General features: G+C 44.4%; 1 protein-coding gene across 2 annotated transcripts in view; it reads left to right on the top strand.

Moving 5' to 3' along the window:
- The first annotated feature begins 16,188 nt into the window (after nt 1-16,188).
- The window catches only part of DSP (desmoplakin), a 42,215-nt gene continuing 34,214 nt past the window's right edge, over nt 16,189-24,189 (top strand). For both annotated transcript variants that reach the window (XM_082638088.1, XM_082638087.1), the window contains exon 1: nt 16,189-16,500. In XM_082638088.1, the coding sequence (XP_082494214.1) occupies nt 16,310-16,500 (191 nt within the window). In that variant the 5' untranslated portion in view covers nt 16,189-16,309. The remainder of the gene's footprint in view (nt 16,501-24,189) is intronic.

Here is a 24,189-nt window from a genome sequence, read left to right as displayed (position 1 = left end):
AGGTGGGGATTTAACCCTTCTGCTCTGCACCCCCAGGGGAGGTGCAACCACATCTGAAAACATTTCTGTTTGTCACAGTTGGTGCCAGGGTGTTGGGGGTGTACAGGAGGGTGGAGGTGCTACCGGCATCTGGTGGGTAGACCAGGGATGCTGCTAAACATCCTACAATGTTCAGGACAGCCTCACCACAAAGGGTTCTCCAGGCTAAAATGTCAACAGGGCCAAGGCTGGGAAATCCTGCTCCAGAATAGCCAGAAGGGGTTAAAAGAAATCATTTCCTAGCTGAGAGGAGGAGGAAAGAAAAGAGCCATTAAGATTGGATGGTCATAGGGACTTCCCTGGTGGTCCAGTGGTTAGGACTCCGTGCTTTCACTGCCGAGGGCCGGGGTTCAATCCCTGGTCAGGGAACTAAGATCCTACAAGCCGCGTGGTGCAGCCAAAAAAAAAAAAAGTATGGTTATAGAGGAAGCCCAGAGAAGAAGGATGCCTTTTGTATACAATTTGGCATTTTTAAACATTCTTACCTTTAACTTTACACACACACACTGCTGACTAGAAGCTACATCTATTACATTTATCTTCCTTTTTGCAATAGAGATATTAACATGTAAAATTGCATTTCGTTAGGAGGGGAAAGTTTCTTTATAAACCATTCAAGGCTTCTTTATTTACACCTTCACCATATTAGTCAGAACTTGTTTCTTATCTTGTTCAACCTTCAAAAGAAATTTGCCCAAACATGAAATCCTTTTAAACTTCACAACGAGTTATACCTGGGAAACAGCTTTATAAGCCACAGATTGAAGTGTGAAAAAGGTTCAGAAAAAGATGCACTCAATTATCGGTGGAAAATTCTGACAGAATGAGAGGCTCCCCCATGTGCTGGGATCCTAAGCCATGTCATCACATGGCTTAGAACAAGAACAAACACCGCCCTCCACAGAACAAACAGCAGAACAGTTACTAGCAGGTTCTGAGTCTGACTGCCTGGGTTTCCATCCTGTGGTCAGGAGACAAGCTGGGTGACCCTGGGTAAGTTACTGAACTTCTTTGTGCTGCTTGTTTCTCATCAAAAAGTAGGGATAACAATAGAATGTACCTCGAGACTTCCCTGGTGGTCCAGTGTTTAGGACTACGCGCTTCCACTGCAGGGGGCACAGGTTCCACCCCTGGTCCGGGAACTAAGATCCCGCACGCCTGTGGTGAGGCCAAACATTAACAGAAACAAAGACAAAAAACAAAACACAGTAGAACGTGCCTCATAGTGCTGTTGGGAAGATTAACTGAGATGATGAACACAGTTAATACACGGAGCACAGTGCCAGGGACATTGCAAGCCCTCTGTTAGCTGTTACAGTTAGGATGAGAAAACAGGACACTGATACATTTATAAAGGCTAAAGGACAGAATAGAGTTCCTTTTAAATACAATCAGCTTTTGATGTCTCTGTGGCTCAAAATAATCCTTAAGTTGTTTTTTTCTAACTGTTCATTTTATTTTATTTTATTGAAGTACGGTTGATTTACAATGTTGTGTTAATTTCAGGTGTACAGCCCAGTGATTCAGTTTTATATATATATGTGTATGTATATATATATATATATATATACATACACATATATAGAGAGAGATTCTTTTCCCTTATAGGCTATTACAAAATACTGAGTATAGCTCCCTGTGCTATACAGTAGGACCTTGTTGGTTATCTATTTTATATATAGTAGTGTGTATATATGCTTAAGTTGTTTTAAAACTGGACAAAACATAATTAATTTTCTTTTCCTGTTTCAGGAAATAATAACCCATAGTTATAGTGGCACCAATGAATGCTTACAAAATTAGAAAAGAGGATTCAGGGACTTCCCTGGTGGTGCAGTGGTTAAGAATCCGCTTGCCAAAGCAGGCGACACAGGTTCGAGCCCTGGTCTGGGAAGATCCCACATGCTGCGGAGCAACTAAGCCCGTGTGCCACAACTACTGAGCCTGCACTCTAGAGCCCACGAGCCACAACTATTGAGCCCACGTGCCTAGAGCTTGTGCTCCACAACAAGGAGAAGCCCCCGCAGTGAGAAGCCCGCACACAGCAACAAAGAGTAGCCCCCGCTCGCTGCAACTAGAGAAAGCCCCTGCACAGCAATGAAGATCCAATGCAGCCAATAAACAAATACATACATTTATTTAAAAAAAAAAAGAGGATTCATGAAGAATGAGCCCAAGAAAGAGCATTTAGATAATTTACTACAGAAGGAAGTTTAAGAACAGGTTTTGTGTTTATGCAAATTCTAGATGCTCAATAAACATGTATTGACAAAGGAAACTAGGAGGTATTTTTTGGAAGAAGAAAAGTAATACGATAAGGGAAGGTTGAGTAGTAAAGAGGAGAGAAATCACTGTGTAGGTGAGACACTGGCTTACAAAATACTGCAGGAGTTTTGAAGCTCTCAAGCAAGGATGCTGAGCAAATGTTTCTTATCCCTGGCTGCACACTGGGGGCATTTTTAAGAATCCTGGTTCTCAGACTGATTAAATCAGACTCTTGGGAGCTGGAACCCAGACATCTGTATTTTGGAGTCCCCATTGATTCCTGAAGTGCAGCCAAGGTTGAGAGACGATGCTCTAGACCAATTCTTCTCAAAATTGAACGGCATGAGAGTTGCCTGGGGATTTTATTAAAACTGATTCAGTGGGGTGTGTGTAGGGGGAGGGAACGGAGGGAGGAAGCAGGAGGCTAAGATACTGAATTTCTAAGAAATTCCCAGGAGATGTCAGTTCTGCCGTTCTGGGGATCCCATTTGGAGCTGCAAGTTTCACATGCTTTGAAAATGGCTCCATGTAAGTAAACATATGTTATCATTATAAAGTGCTACCGTTCTTCTTTGAGAGGAAATTCACTTGTTCATCAAACGTATAAAAACCTACTATAGGGGACTTCCCTGGTGGTGCAGTGGTTGAGAATCTGCCTTCCAATGCAGGGGACGTGGGTTCAATCCCTGGTCAGGCAACTAAGATCCCACATGCCATGGGGCAACTAAGCCCATGTGCCACAACTAGAGAGGCACCATGCCACAACTAGAGAGAAGCCCGCGCACCACAACAAAAGATCCCTCATGCTGCAGCGAAGATCGCACATGCTGCAACTAAGAACTGATGCAGCCAAAAATAAATAAGTAAATATTTTTTTTAAAAAGAGTAATACTTGTACTTGATAAAATATTTAGGAAAGATGGAAAAATATAAAGGAGACAATAAAAATCACCATAGTCCCTCCATGCCAAGATAGGCCCTGTTAATATAGGCTGATAAATGTCTTCCCCACCATGTTTATTCCAGATGTGGCTTGTGCAGCCTGGACAGCTCTGCTAGCCTACTTGCTCACTTATCGTTCTTGCTAAATAACGTTTAATGGAGAAATCAGTTTTCTTAGTCATTCAGGAAAATAGCTCTTCTATGGTATGAATTCCCATTGGTGGGTCATATCCTTCATTATAACATCCTTTGTTGCTCACCTACGGGGCACAGCATCTGGTAAATGAATTATCCTGTTCTCCAGAGCCTTGTGGCAGGATTGCCATTAGACTCGGTCGAGAGTGATTCTGTCTGTGATAGGAATTAGTTAAGGTAGGTAGAATTTGCTCATTTCCACTCTCGAAATATCCTCGGAAATAAGGAGATGCCAGGCTTTGGAGAGTAGCCTTTACTGCCCCCAAAAGTGCCACCTGTGCGTTTGTAAAATAACGTCTTAATATTTGCTTGACTGACTGCATCATCTACCCTCGGGACCTTTTCATACTAAATGCTCGTTATTTCTTAAGCTTGCCCTTTCCTTCTCACCTGTCCATTAACATCGAGCCTCCTTAGACAAGTCTATCAGAAAGCCTTTATTGCGCTTTGACAGCTCTGGAATTTTAGGAATGGCAATGATCAGGTCCCTAAAGCTTCCTTGGGAGATAACTTAGACTAGAGCTTCATGGTTCAAGGAGCCCATGAGCACTGGTTCTCGTCCCTGGCTACACGATGGAGTCATCTGCTTTTGTGCAGAAGCTGAGCCTCAGACTAGGTGAATCAGCCTCTCTGAAGATGGGACTCAGGCATGTAGCTTTTAAAGCTCCCCCGAGTGACTCCAGTGGGTGCCCAGGGTGGAGAACCAGAGCCATGGAGCACTGATTTTCATCTAATCAGCTGCACCTGAGGAAGTTTCTTTAAAAATTAAAATGCCTGGACCCCACCCGAGAACGAATGAGTCAGATTCTCTGGAAAAGGAGTCCGAGAAACTGTATTTTTTTCAGAGCTCCTTCAGATGACCTGATACACAGTTTGGGTTGGGAATCATTGTCATCGGCAATCTAGCGAATGAGAAAATCTAGATTTGAACCCATTTTTGGCTCTTTGGCTTTGCAAGCCATACATGACTGTACGATGATGAGTTGCCTCAAGGAGACCATGTGGGGTAGTGGACACAACCCTGGGCTGGGCGGGAAGGACCCTGAAAGCATGACTCATGTCTTGCTCTGTGATGTCAGACAAGTTACAGAACCTCTCTGGGTCAGGAGCCCCTATCTCTCTACCTATGATTTCTACCAGGCCTTGTGTTTTCAGACTTTCTTTCCTCTTTAATTGATGTTTTAGTGGTTTTCATTTGGTGATCAGTATATACGCATGATGATCAATTTTTATACAGTTCTTAATGCAAGCACTGAAAAATTTAAAAGCTATATAATTTTTTTCCAAACAGTTATTCTATTGACTTTCCAGCTTAAAATTTGGAGACAAATTGTTCTTAAAAAGAGGTTCTGCAAAGACGTTGAGGGCATTCTGCTAAGTGCAATAAGTCAGACAGACAAATATTGTATCATCTCACTTATCTGTGGAATCTTAAAAAAACAGACTTATAGAAACAGAGCAGAGAGGTGATTACCAGGGGCTAAGGAGTGGGGGTAATGGGGAGATGTTAGTCAAAGAGTACAAACTCCAGTTATAAGATGAGTACGTTCTGTGGATGTAATGTACACATAGTGACTATAGTTAACAGTACTGTATTGTATACTTGAAAGTTAAGAGACTAGATCTTCAGTGTTCTTACCACACACACACACACAATTATACGAAGTGATAGAGGTGTTAACTAACCCTACTGTGATAATCACCTTGATACATATGCATGTATCAAATCACCACATTGTACACCTTAAACTCACACAGTGTTATCCCTCAGTTATATCTCAACACAGCTGGAAAAATATAGACCATGATTTTAAAACATTGATAACTTGTTAACTAAAATTCTACTAGGTCATCATTTAATATCATATACACTACATGCTCAAAATTTTCCAATTTTTCACAGCACTTTAACAGCATTATTAGGAAAAGCTGGGCTACTGAGAACAAAGTTGTCACAGAGAGTGCCCAATTCTATTAGGAAGAGCAAGGATCAGGGAACAGTTTTATAAATAATTCTACCAAAAGACAACAGGGAGATAAAGTAAGTCATAGAAAATGTTTACAACAAGTTAAATGCATGATTATGACTTCAAATTGCCATTTGGCTGTGCTTCTTGTTACATTAAAAACTGCCAACACACTCTCCCCCCAGCCCCAGCCTATGATCAAAGCCTCCTTTAAATTGATATTTCATTAATTTTTGGTGGTACTGAAAACAACCAACCAGCCGATGAACTCACTTCTTAAAAAATGTATTTATACTTATAAAAAAAATTTTAAGGCATAGAGTGGGTATCCTCCTTCTTAAAAGTGTATTTCTAGAACAATTAAAATCTTGCATTTACAAAATAGTTGATAGAACAATTCCTCTGGACTGTACAAGAAGGGGGGCACCAGGACAGCTGGTGAGACTCCCTTTATGTTGATCAGATTTGGCTTCTTTCTCCCCTGCTCCACAGAGGCTGGCCTTTCCTTAGCAGCTGTATTTCTGCAGGTGCGTCTTCTTTCATTTCTTGGTTGGTCACTTTGGCTCGTTTTCCTTTTGCATCCCCTTTTCCTTTTGTCTGCATGATTTTTTTTTTTTCACATCACCATTTGCAGGATCAGATTTGGATGACATTTGGTGGGTCTCTCCTTGGGCTCGGTATCAGGGAGATTCATTCCAGGACCCCTGGAGATGCCAAAGCCCACAGATGCTCAAGTCCCTTATGTAAAGTGGTATAGTATTTGCATATAACCTACGCATATCCCCCTGTATACTTTAAATCATTTCTAGATGACTTTTTTTTTTTTTTTTTTTTTTTTTTTTTGCGGTACGCAGACCTCTCACTGTTGTGGCCTCTCCCATTGCGGAGCACAGGCTCCGGACGCTCAGGCTCAGCGGCCGTGGCTCACGGGCCCAGCCGCTCCGCGGCATGTGGGATCTTCCCGGACCGGGGCACGAACCCGTGTCCCCTGCATCGGCAGGCGGACTCTCAACCACTGCGCCACCAGGGAAGCCCGATTTGCATATATTGAAGCATCCTTGCATTCCTGGGTTAAACCCCAGTTGGTCATGGTGTATTATCCTTTTAATGTGCTGCTGGATTCTGTTTGCAAGTATTTTGTTGAGGATTTTTGCATCTATGTTTATCAGTGATATTGGCCTGTAGTTTTCTTTCTTTGTGACATCTTTGTCTGGTTTTGGTATCATGGTGATGGTGGCCTCGTAGAATGTGTTTGGGAGTGTTCCTCCCTCTGCTATATTTTGGAAGAGTTTGAGAAGGATAGGTGTTAGCTCTTCTCTAAATATTTGATAGAATTCGCCTGTGAAGCCATCTGGTCCTGGGCTTTTGTTTGTTGGAAGATTTTAAATCAGTTTTAATTTCAGTGCTTGTGATTGGTCTGTTTATATTTTCTATTTCTTCCTGGTTCAGTCTTGGAAGGTTGTGCTTTTCTAAGAATTTGTCAGTTTCTTCCAGGTTGTCCATTTTATTGGCATATAGTTGCTTATAGTAATCTCTCATGATCCTTTGTATTTCTGTAGTGTCAGTTGTTACTTCTCCTTTTTCATTTCTAATTCTATTGATTTTAGTCTTCTCCCTTTTTTTCTTGATGAGTCTGGCTAACGGTTTATCAATTTTGTTTATCTTCTCAAAGAACCAGCTTTTAGTTTTATTGATCTTTGCTATTATTTCCTTCATTTCTTTTTCATTTATTTCTGATCTGATCTTTATGATTTCTTTCCTTCTACTAACTTTGGGGTTTTTTTGTTCTTCTTTCTCTAATTGCTTTAGGTGTAAGGTTAGGTTGTTTGAGATGTTTCTTGTTTCTTGAGGTAGGATTGTATTCCTATAAACTTCCTTCTTAGAACTGCTTTTGCTGCATCCCATAGGTTTTGGGTCGTCGTTCATTGTCATTTGTTTCTAGGTATTTTTTGATTTCCTCTTTGATTTCTTCAGTGATCTCTTGGTTATTTAGTAGTGTATTGTTTAGCCTCCATCGTTTGTATTTTTTACAGTTTTTTTTCCTGTAATTGATATCTAGTCTCATAGCATTGTGGTTGGAAAATTTACTCAATACAATTTCAGTTTTCTTAAGTTTACCAAGGCTTGATTTGTGACCCAAGGTATGATCTATCCTGGAGAATGTTCCATGAGCACTTGAGAAGAAAGTGTATTCTGTTGTTTTTGGATGGAATGTCCTATAAATATCAATTAAGTCCATCTTGTTTAATGTGTCATTTAAAGCTTGTGTTTCCTTATTTATTTTCATTTTGGTTGATCTGTCCCCTGGTGAAAGTGGGGTGTTAAAGTCCCCTACTGTTATTGTGTTACTGTCGATTTCCCCTTTTATGGTAAGATGTATTTAATATTAAGTCCCTCTTATAAGCCAAGTCCCTCTGTAGTTAAAAAGAGGTTTAAAAACCCTCCTTTTGTGTATTACATTTTTTCTCAGAGGTACATTAAATAGGAATACTGATTTTTGTTTTAAGAACACAGTAATTCCAGTTTTAACTCGTTAAATTTTTTTTTCCTTATTCAGTAAAGAAAAATAAAAGCTTGTTTAGAGATGATAGCTGACATCTCTTCTGAGTGCCTGGGTGGGAAAAGACTCCAGAGGCTTTCCTAGATTATACCTGGAGCCAAACTGCTAAGCAGTTACAACTCCCAGGGGCCGTCAGGCAGGTTTAACGAGAATAGAGAATAACGTGTAGCTCTCCACACCCACCTCCGCAAGACAGAACAGCTTCAGCGTTTGCTGAAACTGCTTCGGAACTGTGCTATAACTTTTTCCTGAATGTGAAACGTTTCTGGCTGATGTCAGCAAGGTTTAAATGTTTCAGTTTAAATTCTGCAAATCATTAAAAAAAAACACGCACAAATCAAATCAAGTTAGATTTGTTGTCAAAGGCATTGATTTACGGCAGAAGAAACAATCCTCTATACTCTCCTTTTGGTTTTGCATGACTTTTTCTTGAACTCAGCTCTTGCTAAAGGGAAGCTAAGGCTAAGGAAGGATCGCTGGGAAGACCCTACAAGGACTTGCCTGCACCCTTTGAGGCAGGACTGTTTCCGTAAACACCGTTTGGTGATGGTTGTAGCTGCCTCCCGTGAAGGATTGCTCCCCCCCTCCAGCCCTGCCTCGCCCTCGCCCACTTGTTTCCCATCCACAGGGGCTGCTGTTTGCCATTAATGAGAAAATTCTAGAAGAGGGGTGGATTGCTTGTATGGAAACCTCCAGCATCTGCCCCTTGCCACTTTCACAAAGCCTTTTTAAAAAAACAAACAGGGCTTCCCTGGTGGCGCAGTGGCTGGGAGTCCGCCTGCTGATGCAGGGGACGCGGGTTCGTGCCCCGGTCCGGGAGGATCCCATGTGCTGCCGCGGAGCGGCTGGGCCCGTGAGCGGAGCTTGCGCGTCTGGAGGCTGTGCTCCGAAACGGGAGAGACCACAGCAGTGAGAGGCCCGCATACCGCAAAAAAAACAAAAAAACCCTAAAAAACAAACAAAACAACAAAAAAGTATGCTTTTTTTTTTTTTTTTTTTTTTTTTTTTTTTTTTTTTTTGTGGTACGCGGGCCTCTCACTGTTGTGGTCTCTCCCGTTGCGGAGCACAGGCTCCGGACGCGCAGGCTCAGCGACCATGGCTCACGGGCCCAGCCCCTCCACGGCATGTGGGATCTTCCCGGACTGGGGCACGAACCCGTGTCCCCTGCATCGGCAGGCGGACTCTCAACCACTGTGCCACCAGGGTGCAGTATGCATTTTTTAAAGCAAAGCTAACAAGACATTTTAAATGGGGTTGGAAAATACTCATGACATAATGCTAAATTAAGACGCTGGATACAGATCTGTATAGAGAGTCTGACATCAGTTAGGTGAAAAATTCATTGGAAAAAAAAAAACTGGAAGGAAATCTACAAAAAATGCTTAGTGTTAGTACTCTTGTTTGGATGGTATATTATAGATAAAATTTTCTTACCTGTTTCTTACATTCCCTTCTACCTTTTCTGAGTATCCTACAGCAAACATACATACTTTTATAATCGGTTGGGGGGCAGACCCCAACTTTAGACTCATCCTTCTAAGCAAGCCTCCTACTTGATTTGCTAGCAAACTTTCAGCTCTAATTTAGGTTTGCCTCACAGGCTGAGACCTGGACAAGAAATGCAAATTCTCATGGCCTGTTTTCTCTGTGTACGGTGAGGAGTTTGAATAGTTTCTTCCTGTTGATCTGTAATCTTACCAAGTCTCTGACAAAATTAAACTATTGCAACCTTAAATTAGGAGAGTCAGTTGAAGCTGAGGATGGTTTTGTCATTTTTTTCTCTCCTAGCTCCTGCTCTATTTAGATGCTCACTTTTTGTGTTTTTGTAACACTGCAAGTTGATTTATGTTTCATATTTTGTCTCCTGCCTTAGATGTCAACATAACTGAAGACAGGAGCTTATTCTTTAAACTCCAGACACTTCTCTCTGCATCAGGGAAACAATGTATGTGCAATAAATCTAATAAATCTTTCATGATGATAAAATGGCAATCTTATTTCTACCTTACTCTTCCATTTGTATAGAAGAGTATTTGTATGGAACTTGTTATTGCCTGTGAATGTCTACAATTTTGAAGGATGGTCACTTCAGACACTAGGTGACATTTGGTTTGCACTACACTCTACCCAAAGTTAGATGTCAGATCATTTATGGCTTAATTTCCATTTATGGCATTAATTTCCATTCTGATTTTATGTTGTTTGCATATGAATCTCTAGTTTCACTTTTTCTAAATGATGGAGGCTATATTAAAAACAAAATAAAACAAACAACCAAACCAAAACAAAAACATGCCCTGTGATTTGAGAATGCCAAGAAAGACAATCACCTCACCTATAGAAATACGGTTAAAAATAATAAGAGTAGTTTTTTTTGATGTACCTTCTGCAAAGCATGCTGATTACTTTATACTCACTGTGTTTCCAGACATCCTATGTGTCTAGTGTAGATAAATAACAATTGATCAGATAGTTTCTTGGTTTCAAGTTAATACCAATCATTAACTCAGGGAAGTTTATTAACCTTTCTGAGACTCACTATTTTCTTTTATTAAAATGTGGCTTTTGGTTTATACGGCTCTTCTGTCAGGGAAATGCTCCAGAGCCTAGGTGCAGAGGGTGGGGACTGGGCTCCCAGCAGGGTACAACCAGTCTGCCCCCCGCCCCACCATGATCTGTTTTAGCTACTGGGTTTCATTGGTAGGAGGAGTTCCAAGACTCTCAATGTTTTGAAAACAATTCGTATAAAAGTTCTTGAAGGCAGCTTTTGTTTCTGAAATTCTTTAAGGAATATAAATTTTTAATTATTTTGATAAAGGATGAATAGCACTTCATAATTTTCTTCATGGAGCTCTTAGCACAATATACATCCATGTGGTATTGGCTGGTAACAGGGTTTACCAGCAGTGAAGTGTATCTGACTTCGTAGAAATTTGCGTACGTGTTCCAATCCCAACACGGTAGAAGGACAATCTACTCACAATGACAGTCCCTCACAGGCATAAGCTTAAAAGATTCCTTTGAGAGTATATTTTAAAGGCTAGCTTATTTGGCTCCTGTATTCTATTCAGTGACTGTGTGCTTGCCCAACAAAATTAAGGTGAGTTATTGTTTAGCTTGGTGGGTTAGAAGTCACTTAGCTAAGGGTGTAGGTGTCTTCTGTGTAGCCCATACCTATGCATGCCATGATCCACTCCCTTAACTTCCAGCCTCTCTCTCTTGCAAACTTGGGCTCTTAATGAAAAAGAAGATCTGGCAGGAAAGTATAGATGAATCTCCAATATCTATGCTATCCAATTAAATGTAGTCAAAAAACATACTCAAAACACAAAGGATGGGGCCTCCCTGGTGGCGCAGTGGTTGAGAATCTGCCTGCTAATGCAGGGGACACGGGTTCGAGCCCTGGCCTGGGAGGATCCCACATGCCGTGGGGCAACTAGGCCCGTGAGCCACAACTACTGAGCCTGCACGTCTGGAGCCTGTGCTCCACAACAAGAGAGGCCGCGATAGTGAGAGGCCCGCGCACCGCGATGAAGAGTGGCCCCCGCTTGCCACAACTAGAGAAAGCCCTTGCACAGAAACGAAGACCCAACACAGAAAAATTAATAAATAAATTAATAAATTACCCCCAACATCTTCTTAAAAAAAAACACACACACAAAGGATGGACTTCCCTGGTGGTGCAGTGGTTAAGAATCTGCCTGCCAATGCACATGTTGGAGCCCTGGTCCAGGAAGATCCCACATGCCGTGGAGCAACTAAGCCCGTGTGCCACAACTACTGAGCCTGTGCTCTAGAGCCCACGAGCCACAACTACTGAGCCCACATGCCGCAACTGCTGAAGCCCGCGCACCTAGAGCCCGTTCGTGCTCCACAATGAGAAGCCACCACAATGGGAAGACCGCACACTGCAACGAAGAGTAGCCCCCACTCGCCGCAACTAGAGAAAGCCCGTGCTCAGCAGCAAAGACCCAACACAGCCAAAAATAAATAAATAAAATAAACAAATTTATTAAAAAAGAGAAAGAAAAAACCCCAAACAACTAACCACCCCATATTTAAAAAAAAACAAAAACAAAACAAAACCCACAAAGGATAGCATGATTTATTGGATATTATCTGTGCCGAAACAATGGGACAACTCATCAGTACAGAAACAGAAAATGTATTTGAGATGTTTCTCTCAGCTATTCAATTTCTGAAAAGTTAATCACCCTTCTCTGGCAAAAATGGAAAACTACTACAAACAGAAATTCTTCTGTCCCTGAAGGACACTTGAACCAAGGAAAATAAAGAGAGTTCTGGGCTAATGTATATATTTCACAAACACTTTCCCATTTCTGAAATGGAATTTCTGTGGTTTATGAAACTGCTTTCTTCATTCAAAGCTTTGAATAGTTTCAACAACTTTAGGAGAGATCTTATTTTTATAATGTTGAGAACACAGATTTTATGATTTCTGGAAGATTCTAATTTATTCATACAAATGGAAAAATAAGGAAGTAAAAAATATATATATTTATTTATTTTTACAATTCCAATCCTAGTGTCTGTAGTTCTGATTTGTTAAAATACTACTTCCCTGGGAATTCCCTGGCAGTCCAGCGGTTAGAATTCGGCGCTTTCACTGCTGGGGCCTGTGTTCGATCCCTTAGTTGGGGAACTAAGATCCCGCAAGCTGCACGGTGAGGCCAAAAAAAAAAAAGGTAAAAGAAAAAAAAATACTGCTTCCCTGGCAGGCAGAACAGATATTTTAGCTCATGGGCTGTAAATCTTTTCTATGGTAAAGCATTATCATTTACCAACAAAGCGATAGGAGAGAGTTCCCATAGGATTTTGAGCAAGTAAATGGTTCTTAATCTCACTGAAATCAAGGTGCTGTTTCATTTAAAAAATATGTTCAGGATACAACTGATGCCTCTTTCCTCACTGCAAGGTCATTTTTAAGTTCAGCCAGAGAGAAAGTGACTTGTCAGTGATGTGTCTCTAAAAGTACAAGGGCAGGTATCTACAAGTGGTAGGGAAAAAATAGCTGACCTTAGGTCAGCTAGCGAGGACTTTGCCAGACCTTGCACTCTAAACTGTAGAAACCTAGTTGTAAGAAAAAAGCTACTTTTCAGCCCCTCTGCTGTGCCCCACAACTCTGAAGACCTACCTTTATAACAGCAGACCTAACATTATATTGCAATTATTTGTTTTCCTACAGATATCCTACAGTGACCAGCAGTGAGCCTGCTGTGTGACACAGTAGATGCTTAATAACTGCTTGAATGAATGTTAAATGTCTCCAAGGGGGAATTATACTGAGTCACATGTGGGGTAAAGACAGAAGCACTAGAGCTAAAAATTTCACACCCAGCAAAGAGCTTTTGGTTTAATGAGTGGTGCCATTGCTTTATATGTTTCCAAGAATGTTCACATACTTTATCTCACTTGATCCTCACTGTAGGTCTGGAAAGTTGGCAGGACAAGTATTTCCATCTAGCACCTGAGGAGATGGAGCTCTTCCCAAGTAAATTGCAGCACTCATATCAGAGGATGGTCTTCTGATCCCCAGCCTTCACTGGGGGGCCTCTTGTGAGACAGTCAATTTAGACAACGAATGCATGTATGTCTGGATTCCATCTGTCATGTCGACCTTTTATTTCATCCTCCTATCTTCCCTAGAGAAAGGCAAATGAAAGTCATTGTCTTCCCAGACCCAGCATGTTTGGCTAGCTGGAAGTCGGTTGCCTTCTTGGGAACGTCTTAAGGAGAACAGGAAGCAGTAAGGTAGGCCGGGAAGCAACAGGCAGCCAGAAATGTGTAATCGGTGGGCTGTGTTCTTCACCTCTACCCCCGTTTTGTAAACAGCTCTGCGAGTCTGGGTGATGTTTAGGTCTGTGAGTAGCTGGGCTCCTGACTACCCAGTGGGAGCTCTCAGAGGGACCCCTTGGCTGAGCACAGCTTTTGCCACCACTGGGAGGTGGCTCATAGATGTGTGCTGTGTTTAAGGAGAATTCTACTGTGCAATTGTATGACCTTCTATTTACACATTAGTGGACTGAAGGAATCCCTGAATTTTTTTTTTTTTTTTTTTTTGCGGTACGCGGGCCTCTCACTGTTGTGGCCTCTCCCATTGCGGAGCACAGGCTCCGGACGCGCAGGCTCAGCGGCCATGGCTCACGGGCCCAGCCGCTCCGCGGCATGTGGGATCTTCCCGGACCGGGGCACGAACCCGTGTCCCCTGCATCGGCAGGCGGACCCCCAACCACTGCGCCACCAGGGAAGCCCCCTGAATTTTTAAAATTGAAGTTTTACTATAATGTTTTCAAGGACATTCTGTGTATATTCCAAAGTCTAGCATTGGTCCTTCTGTATAGGAGGTTATAACTACTTGCTGAACAAATGAGTTGCATAGAAGTATTTTGCATATTATGGACTGACACCCCAAAAGACTTCCCCTCTGCCGACCCATGAATATCTGGGCCACTTGTGCTGATGCTGACTTCCAGCCATTGATTCAATTTCAGAAGAAACACCATTCTTGTCTATACATCAGTGTTTGTGAAATCATTTGAACACTTTATCACATTTGCCTTTACTAGAAGAGGAAACTGAGAAAATGATGGGAATTATTGAGTGCTAACAGTGGTAAACTTTCATCTCATGCTATCTTTGACTCCTTGGATTTAGGCTGGTCAACTCTGTGGACCATTGTAGAGAAAAAGGACATTTTGTCAAAGATTTCCGCCTAAAATTTGAGGTGTAACTTGGGGTGCTATAATCTGGGACCTTTTAGAGAACTCCCTCCACTCCCTTTACAACATGCAAATATAGTTTGATTTTTGTTCTTTTCAGTTTATAAACATTTCAGAAATATACTGTATAAGAAAGTGAGTTAACTGTCATTGTTTAGGGAGATGACAAATGTTTATTATAAAGATCTTTAAATGGTGTTTATTAAAGAGTAATTGAACAGTTTTTCCAAATTATCAAAACAGCTTTTTATGGATGTTGTGACTGGGTCTGGATCTAAACCCGAGTCACAGAGACTGTGATGTTGTTTGCAGGCAGCCACTAATTGGGAGGGGCCCTAGATCAGGTGGCTGGAATGTTCTGGCTCTGAGTGACTCAACTGTACCCAGTGGATGATCTCTGTTCAGGGTTCTCTGCTGCTCTCAGGTAGACTGAAGTCCCAGGAAGGCCACCACCACTGACTTTTGGGAAAAGCTGTTTCAAAAGGGATGGGGCCGGGGAGAAGGTGCTCAGGGGCACGCAGAGAGGAGTGGTCCTAAGGTTTTTAAATAAAATTTGGAAGCGGTCTGGGGTGGAAGTCTTTGCCATTTCTCGTTTAAAATGACTGACCATCACCAGGCAAAATAAAAGACACTGCAATTTATAGTTTCATGGTACCCTATGGAAACTGACTGTAGTGGATTCCTCTTTATCTTCATGCTAAAGAAATTAGTTATTTACGGTGAAGACTTCTCCAGAAAGCGGTGGTTCTGGGTAAAAATCGTTTTACACGTCGGAAAACATACTTCTGAGGCAATTTTCTGAATTACCGGAATAAAAATTCAGAAAGAGTCTCCGAAAACCTCATCATCTAAGCATTCTCTCCTCAACTGTTTCTAGCCAAAGCTTGGCTGGCACCGTTTTCAGGGATAAGCAGAAGTAAAAGTTTAATAAGTAACTGTCCAATGGAATGACTTATTTTTTGGCCTATTTCCACCCGGGGGCCGTAGAAATCCTCAAAAGCGGGGGCCCTGCTTTCCCAGCTACTGCGGCGACGCGCGGAGCGCACATCCACCCCTCGGCCGGCCGCGCGCTGGGGGCGCGCGGGTCCCGGGCCTCCGCCCCTTGCGCGTTACTCAGGCCCCGGCGCGGAGGGCGGAGCCGCGGGCCGGTGGCGCAGGTGGGGAGGGGCGGCCGGTGCGCGTCGGTGACACCCGATGGGGCGGGGAGGCGCGGCGGCCGCACCCCGCCCTGGGAAGAAACCGGCCAGGTGTGGCCTCGGCAGCGTCGGGTGCCAGCGGGGAGGAGACTCGAGCCCCCGCCGACCAACACCACCACCCCGCCACGGCCCTGCTCCTCTGCGCCCTCGCCGCCCTGGGAGCCGCAGCCCTCGCTCCCGCTTCCACTCCCGGCCCGTCGCTGTCCCCGGCGCCCGACGCCCGCCCGCCGTGCCGCGCTCGCAGTGTCCAGAACGGCCTCGGTGGAGAGGAGCGTCCTCGCGATCCTTCTGCGCCCCCAGCCCAGTACCCGTTTTGGGCCTTTCCTGGGAGCCCCTCGCCCTCTCCGAGCCGGCCCGCCCTCGCGTCCGCCTCGGCGCTGAGCGGCGCTCCGAGTGCCAACCAACATGAGCTGCAACGGAGGCTCCAACCCGCGGATCAACACGCTGGGCCGCATGACCCGCGCCGAGTCCGGCCCCGACCTGCGCTGCGAGATGACCGGCGGCGGGGGTGGTGGCGGCAGCAGCGGCGGCGGGGGCACCGGCAGGATGTACTACCGGCGCTGCACGGCCACCGACCAGAACTCGGACGGCTACTGGTGGGTACCGGGCCGACCCGGAGCGCGCGGTGTGCGTGGGCCGGTGGACCGGGGCGGCGGGGTCTCTACACTCCCCTAGTACCCTGGGACCGGGAGGGACCGTCGACCTCTGACCGAGAGGAAGCTCAGGTCCAGAAAGGGGACAGTCTCTTTGTCCGAGGTCATGCACGCATTTCCTGTTCGCGCTGGGGCAAGACCGAGTGTCCCGGCGCACCGCGCAGACCGGGTGGGCACGTTCGCCAACCCGCAGAGGAGCGTCTCCTTCGCTGCCGGCGGGGACTCGGGCCCCCCTTCTCGCTTCCCGCGTGCCGGGGCCCGAGGCCAGCCAGCGAGGGTGCAGGCAGGGCGTGCTGGACGGCGGGGGTCCCGGCTGTACCCGGGACTGTCCCCAGCGAGGCATCGCCTTTGTCCCGGGCCGCAGGTGGGAGGTCAGGCGGGCGTGGCTGCGACCACTAAACCCAACCTCTCGAACTGTAACCAAAAGTAAAACAGCGAGGGGAGCTGGGGGGCTCCGGCCTGTCGGGTGGCCAGGGTGAACTCGGCTCTCGGCTGTGGCTAGTGGCTCATCGCAAGCTCGTGGTCACCCCGAGACCACGTCCGCAGCGGCGCCTGGGCTGCTCGGCCATCCGGGGGCTTTTGTGCGGAGGCTGCGCGTCCCGGCAGCTCGGGGTCGCGGGTCGAGAAGGCCCCGCCTCGGCCTCGCCTGCTACCCAAACCAGGTTTCCCGGCGGGGTCGGCCGCCTGTACCCCCAGCCCGGATCAGCCGCGCGGCAGCCCCCGCCAGCGAGCACACCTGTGGCCCTGCGCCTGCGCCCTTTGTTTCCCGGTTTTTAAAAAGCATCCGAGGAACGGCCTCAGTGTCTCGGTGGCGGAGCGCGGGCGCAGCGTCTTGCGCTCTGAGCGGGATAGCGCGGGCAGGGGCCCGTAGAGGGGAGGCTCCGCGTACCATCCCGGCCGGCCCGCGATGCTGGGGGCGCCCTGGGAGGAGGGCGGGGTCTGCCTCTCCGAATCATCCGGGAAACCCAGCTTGGGGAGGGGGAGGTCAATCGGGTCCGGGTGGAGAAAGATAATCAACGTACATTTACCCGGTCGCCGGAGCCGGACTCTCCCACGTGAGCCGTGAGAATTTTGCGGCTCTCACCCCCCTTTCCCGCCCCCTGCAAGTCCTTCCCTTGCAGGGCTTCGGGGGAAGAGGCCTGAGTTCCAGAACTTTGTCGATCTAGCCTTGTGGCCTTAGGCTGGGGAGGAACAAACTGAATACACTCCAGGGGTTTTTTGTTTTGCCAGCAGTTTTGGAGGCCGGGACGGACTACTCGAGTTGCAACCTGCTTTCTGCTTCGATTTATTCATTTCTTTATCTTCCCGGAGCACCTTGAAAATTTATTTTCTCTTTTTGAGCTAGCAAAGAATTTGTCTCAATCTTGGAGCTCTTTCTTTAATGAACAAAATGCATCTGGGGGTTTCCAGGAAAAAATATGCCAAACCATTAGGGAGACTGGGGAGAAATGTTTGCTCATTTACACTTTGGTTTTTAAGTTTGTTTGAAAAGTTGGCCAACCATTTAAATCCGAAACTTTACTTTTCCCTCCCAGTCTTGCAGTATTTGGAAAGCACATGCTTTTGAATCCACACATTTAAATCCAGGTCAGAATTTGCAAGGTTGCTTCTTTCCTGCATTTATGAACCAAGCGGTTTTTTGGGTTTTTTGTTCCTTTTTTATTGAATATGCTTCGGTTATCTTAGCGTCCCTATGTTTTAAGTTGACAGTAAATATGGCTGTTAATGGAATATTTCACTCCCTTGGCTTCTTGTAGAAGTAAATTTGTAATTAATATCTGGGTTAATGAACTGCATAAAGATACCCGGTTTATAAGGATTCTTCACCGAACGTTAAATTTGGGCGAGGCTCGATGTTTTCTCCTGGTATAGCATCATTTCTTGTGTTCGGTTTTTCCAACCTAAAGGCTGTTGATAAACCTGTCAAGTTTTAACATCTCCCCGGGAAGGGGAAAGAGACTCAAGTGAAAAGTGACCTAACTTGGAGGGAGGTTGTTTTTCTGCGCGTTGCTATCGCGCTGCCAGGGCCGCGGGGCGGCGGGCGGGGGGCTTGAGTCAGCGTGTGGCTGGCGTTCCTTCCGGATCCAGGTACTGGAGCTTCCTCAGGCCTGTCCCGGCTTGCGCTGGTGCTACTTGCCCTTAGACGCGAAGCGTTAGCACAATACACAGTAGCCCGCAAACGCCGAGGTCTGCATTTTAAAATAAAGGCGACTGACTGGAGACAGTCGGGGCCCGCACCGCACCTATTTTCCTGGAGTTTTTAGCGTCTTGTGCTGAAGGATTTGTTTGGCCCTGGCACGCACTTTGCAGAAGCAGGATGGCAGCTCTGACTCGACTGCCCTCTGCTAAGTGAATGATGATGAAGGATTTTAAAAGCATTTTTCTGACCGAAAGTTTTTCTAAATAGAGGTGTTTTGTTTTTAAAGCGACAAAACAAAACAACCCCCCCCCTAAAAAAACAGTATGAGAGCGACTGGTTGCATCTAAACTCCTTTATTTCTAAAACTCCCACTTTATTGGCTGAATCAGATTGGTGATTTTTTTAATGATCAATGTGTGTATTTAGCCCTTCCCTAAATAAGCTAATTTGAGCGTGTACAGAGCCCAAATCTTATTTTTCCTTTGAAAGTGACTTTACAGCCTCTTGCCTTTGTCTGTCCCTTATTTAGTAACACTTGTCACTGTTTAGGACCTGATATTTCTCACTCTGATTATCCCTCCTTCCCCCACCTGTCTTTTGTGTCTTTGTTTTACCCTGCATGGAATCTGCAACTACTTTATTTACCTTCTTCCGCTGCTTTTCTTAATATTTTAAAGTTTGGTACATGTTACCTGCTTGATCATTTAAGATGTCTATTTTTGAAATTTTAAACTTTGGCTTTTTCTTGTATAAGATGCTATATTCTTTTCAATGGTGGCAGAATTACACTAGTCTTATTCCTGTAGTTAAAAGAAATGACAAATCCGTAGTGAAATTTGGTGGCCAAGTGACAAAGTCCCCCAGTTGGATCTTCCGCTGATCAAAGTGTGGAATTTGTAGGAGGATTACAAGCCAAATACAGTCACTAAGCCTCAGAAATATGTGCATAAAATGGTAATGCTTACATTTCTCCAGAACTCATGATTTCCAAAGCGAAATATAGTGGTCACTATTTGATACCTATTTTAAAGTTTGCTTTAAACTACCTTTTAAAGAAGCCTGTTTCTCAGCATGAAGTTAAACAGGCACATTTACATTTAATTTTAGAGTGGAAGGGGGTCCTGAGGGGGACAGAAACCTCACTTTTCCACTTTAGAGACAAATTAAGACTTGCCCCAAATCCCGGAGTCCACCATGGCCGAGCTGGCATGAGAATCAGGGGCTCCTCCCCCTGCCCTCTGGCATCCTGTGCGTTTACACCATGTACTTGTGTATGAGACTGGACAGCCCTGTACTTACAGGATGAAAGTACCTCAAGTCCATGTATTCATTCATTCATTCAGCCAGTATATCCTGAGCATCTGCTGTGTGTTAGATGTCGGGAAGATTCAAAGGTGAAAATACAAAGACTTCTGGAAGGGGGCAGATGCTATTTAGAGGAAGATAAGTACATGAGTACTATAATACAAACAGGATAATGCACAGGAGCAGTGCCCATGACTCAGAGGCTTTGTAAGGGGACAAGATAACATCTGTAGTGGCGGCACGAGTAAGACTTTATTATAAAGGAAGTGGTGTTGACTTGGACTTGGGAGAATTTCAGTTGGTAAAGAGAGTGGGCAGAGAGCGCACCTGGAGGAGAGAAGAGCATGAGAAAAGTGTGAGAAGTGGAAAAACAGGTGCAGCTTCAAGGCCTAGAGAGTGGTCTCCTTTTGGAGCATTTGCTTAAGTGGGGAAACAGTAAGATAGAAGGAGGAAGGACGGGCTGGGGCCAGAACCTGGGAGACCTCGAATCCACGGTGGTGGGTTAGGGTTAGGCACAGGGGAACCCTTGCAGGTCTCATCCGAGCCAGTGAAGTTCTCCTTTGAAGGAGCAGAGATAAGACCGTCGCAGGGAGCCATAGGATTATTGCTGTGGCCAGCAGTGTGTGGGAGGGGTTGCCTTAAGGAAGCAGTTGTACCAGTGAAGGAGGGAGGTGATGAAAGTCTGGTGGAGGTTGGTGGCAGTGGGACAGGAGGTAGATGTGATGGAGTGACAGCTTCAGCCCAGAACGGGATCAGAGAAACAAGGGAGAGTGAGAAAACAGGCTTAGAGTTGGCTGACTCAGAATGGTTATTCTAAATATTTTTCTGGGAAAGGATGGCAAAGTAAGATTCCGTGTAGCTTAATATATGGCAGATAGTAACACCTACATAGTGATGAAGTTTGAGTAGGTTACATATTTTATACAAACATCAGATCAGTGGTTAATAATAGTTACCATTGCCTGGCAGACACCCACCATGTGCCAGGTATATTGTTATCTCAAGCCTCACGACAAACTTCCCATTTCACAGGTGGGAAACTGAGGTTAAAGGAGTTTCATGACTTGGCTTAGGTCAAGCCTCTAAGTTAGTAATTGAGCTGCATTTGAAACCAGTATACCACGATGGTGCAAGAAAAGATCTAACTTTAGTTATTAGAATTCACGTCTTCTTGTAAACTCTTCTATCCAGTAGGAGTTTTTACTTCTTTTTAAATTGTTGCATTCCTGGGAAATATTTATTTCATAACCATTGTGTTCTTGCATTCACACCTCCTGTAGAGTTTCCATCTGCTGAGGAATGCAGCACAGTGTGATGCTGCGTTAAGCCCACTAAATGTCAGGCACATCTACAGAGCAGCTTTCAACAAGTAGTTAATCTTTTCTGTAAACATGGGCGTAATTTCATTGTTGTCCAGGTGCCTGAAAAGTCCTGGGAAAGACAAAAAAGTGCTGATGCCTCCACGCTGACTTCTTCGGGTGGAGCTGAGGAGGGCTTGGGTGTGTCTTGGGGAGTCTTAACTCAGCCCTCGGCCAGCCAGTCTTTCCAGACTTTTCAAAGGTTCTGGAAGAAGTGCCTCAGTCCCGAGGCCTTGGTGCCTGGGGCCCTGCCGCCCCGCCCTTTGCTTTTCTCCGTCTCCCTCTGGCCCTCCTGGGAAAATGGGCAGGGGTGGTTCTGATGTTGAAGCCACTGCCCCATGGACCCCAAGCCTCAGCCTGCCTTAAAATGCCAGGGCAGCCCCATCACGTGCACCTTACCGCCAGCACCTTGGGCTGGGAGGGTCCAGGACCTTCAGAGACCTCAGGAATGTGCAATCTACATTTCATGAAAATGAGGACACCAGAGTGAGAGGCTGTAGGCCATAGGTCTGAGTTTTTGCCTGGAATTCAAATGTGTGACATGCAAACGTAATATCCCTTGCTTCATAAGTTACCTGAAAAAAATCAAAAAGGAGTTGGCCTCTTGGTGAATAACCAGGTAACTTGTAAACGATTTTTTTTAGGCATCAGAATGAATGTAAGTTTTCACATAGGGAAGGAATTCAAAACAGAAATCCCTATTTTGGCCTTGAATTTGTAAGGGTCAAATATTCATCCCCATTTAATAAAGGAAAGGAAAGCATCTTTTTCTGAATTTTCTTATCCCTTCAAAAGATGTCTTTCGTGCAGTTAAAATGTCTCTCTGTCTTTGAATTGTCTCAAACCTTATTTTAGGTCTCGTAGATAATTTTAGGAATTAAAAATTACCTGAGAAAGTCTCAAATGCCTCACACCTAATACCCAGTCATCATTTCTTCTTCTTTCCTTTTTTTTCGCTTCTCACTCCACCTCCAATGTGCTGCAGGATATCCTTAAAATTATGAACTGGGTGAACAGCAAAATCATGAACTGGGGCAAAAAACACAAAATGAAAAATAAAAGCAAAATCTAAGAATCATGTCACAACAGCAGCTTCCCCTGTATGAACGATCTCGCAGCGAGGATTTAGTTTCTGCCGGGCTTTACAGACCTCACTGGCTTCTCCTCTGAACATCAGGCCAGCCCCGGAGGTGACTGTGTTCCTGCAGAAACCCTAGGCCCCGCGAGTCTACTAACTTGCTCTAAGTCACAGGCTGTCCAGCCGGAAGTGGCCGAGAACGAGGTGGACCCCAAACTCTTTATGAAGTTAATGACCTGTGATCAGGTTGCCCTTCCCGGCCCCCCACCCCCAGCCACCAAAAACTGTGAAAATAGCAAACATGGAAAGGCAGTGGAACTTTATTAGAGTACCGCTTCCAAAGCTCCTGGGTGAGGACAAGATGAAGGCCCAGAGGAGGCCTTCTTCCTAAAATTGATAGAAAAAACCTTTTTTTTTTTTTTGGCCCACTGTTGGTGGGGAATTGGGGTGCAGTAGATGCACTACCTGACTGAGCTTTGGAAATCAGGGTAATGAGTAGTAATATCTTCATATCAGTCTTTGATTTGCCTTTGTTTTTCTTCTACTTTCCTAAACCAAACAAACATACGTTAAGGACCTTCTGGGTGAGGAACTGTGTTGTTAGGTGCGTGTAGGAGTCGAAAGTGACTAAGATGTGGGACTTTGCTCTCCAGGTGTGGGCAGACAGGTGTGTAAATAATTCGTGCAGAAGGAGGGCAGAGATGTGCCAGGAAGACTCTGGAGGCGAAAGCACTTGGTGTGTAACTTCTGATACGTGACATTTCCACTGATGTGTTTAGTGAGTCTTGGAGGTAGGGTATTATCCTTAAATGAAGAAGTAAATTTTTTTTTTTTTTTTTACAAACTCCATGGATGTTTTTCTTTTTACTTAACATCTTTTAAAGAAACTCAAAATAACGTATGGAACATGTTTTAAACATTGTAAGGAGCTCAGCAGATAGGTTTTAGATCAATACGAATGCAAATAAGTTTTAAGATCAATATTAATGCATTACATAATTATCATCATTTCCATCAAATCTTCATTGAGTTTTTCCAAGGTCATTATTCCATGAATCCGAATACACGTGAGACATAATTTCCGGCACACATCCAGGACCTTATGTTGATGGAATGAACAAAAAGAAGAGAAAGAGAGTGGGGGAGAGAGAGAGAGAGAGAAGGGACAAAGGAAAGAGGAAGGAAGGAAAGAAGGAACCCAATGGGAGAGAAAGTATTGGATTGGCCAAAAAGTTCGTTTGGGTTTTTCCGTAGGCTCTTACGAACTTTTTGGCCAACCCAGTGTATATACAAAAAGAAATCCAGAGTTACGTGGCACCAGTAACTGTCTAATAAACAGAATAGATGATTGTAAAATGACTTTTATAAAACAAGGAGAGTAACTATTTAAAAATATCTTGTAATGCTTCAAGACTCTCTTCAAAGTATTTGTCTTGTATTTTTGTCTGTAATATTCTTGGGAAAAGTGTGAAACTAGTGGCTTCACAGTTAATTTTGAGGTCTTATTTTTTTAAGAAAAGGCTGTTATTTGGAGGTAGTAAAATAAAACATTGAAAGTTCTTTAATACTGTTCACACGTTCATGTGGCCCAGACCATGTTTTCCTTTTAGCCTCTGATAAAGGGATCTTTATGTAAACTATTGGAACCCTTACTTGTTTAAACAAGTTTTAGAATGAATTTTCAAAAAAAGTGTAGGCAGGTTCTTTGTTGTACGAATAATTTGTCTTTGTAAGTTTGAAAATAAAAGAGG

The sequence above is a fragment of the Mesoplodon mirus genome (assembly GCF_964341445.2).
Source record: "Mesoplodon mirus genome assembly, chromosome: 12".
Taxonomy (NCBI): Eukaryota; Metazoa; Chordata; class Mammalia; order Artiodactyla; family Ziphiidae; genus Mesoplodon; species Mesoplodon mirus.
This window is presented reverse-complemented; position numbering and strand designations above follow the sequence as displayed.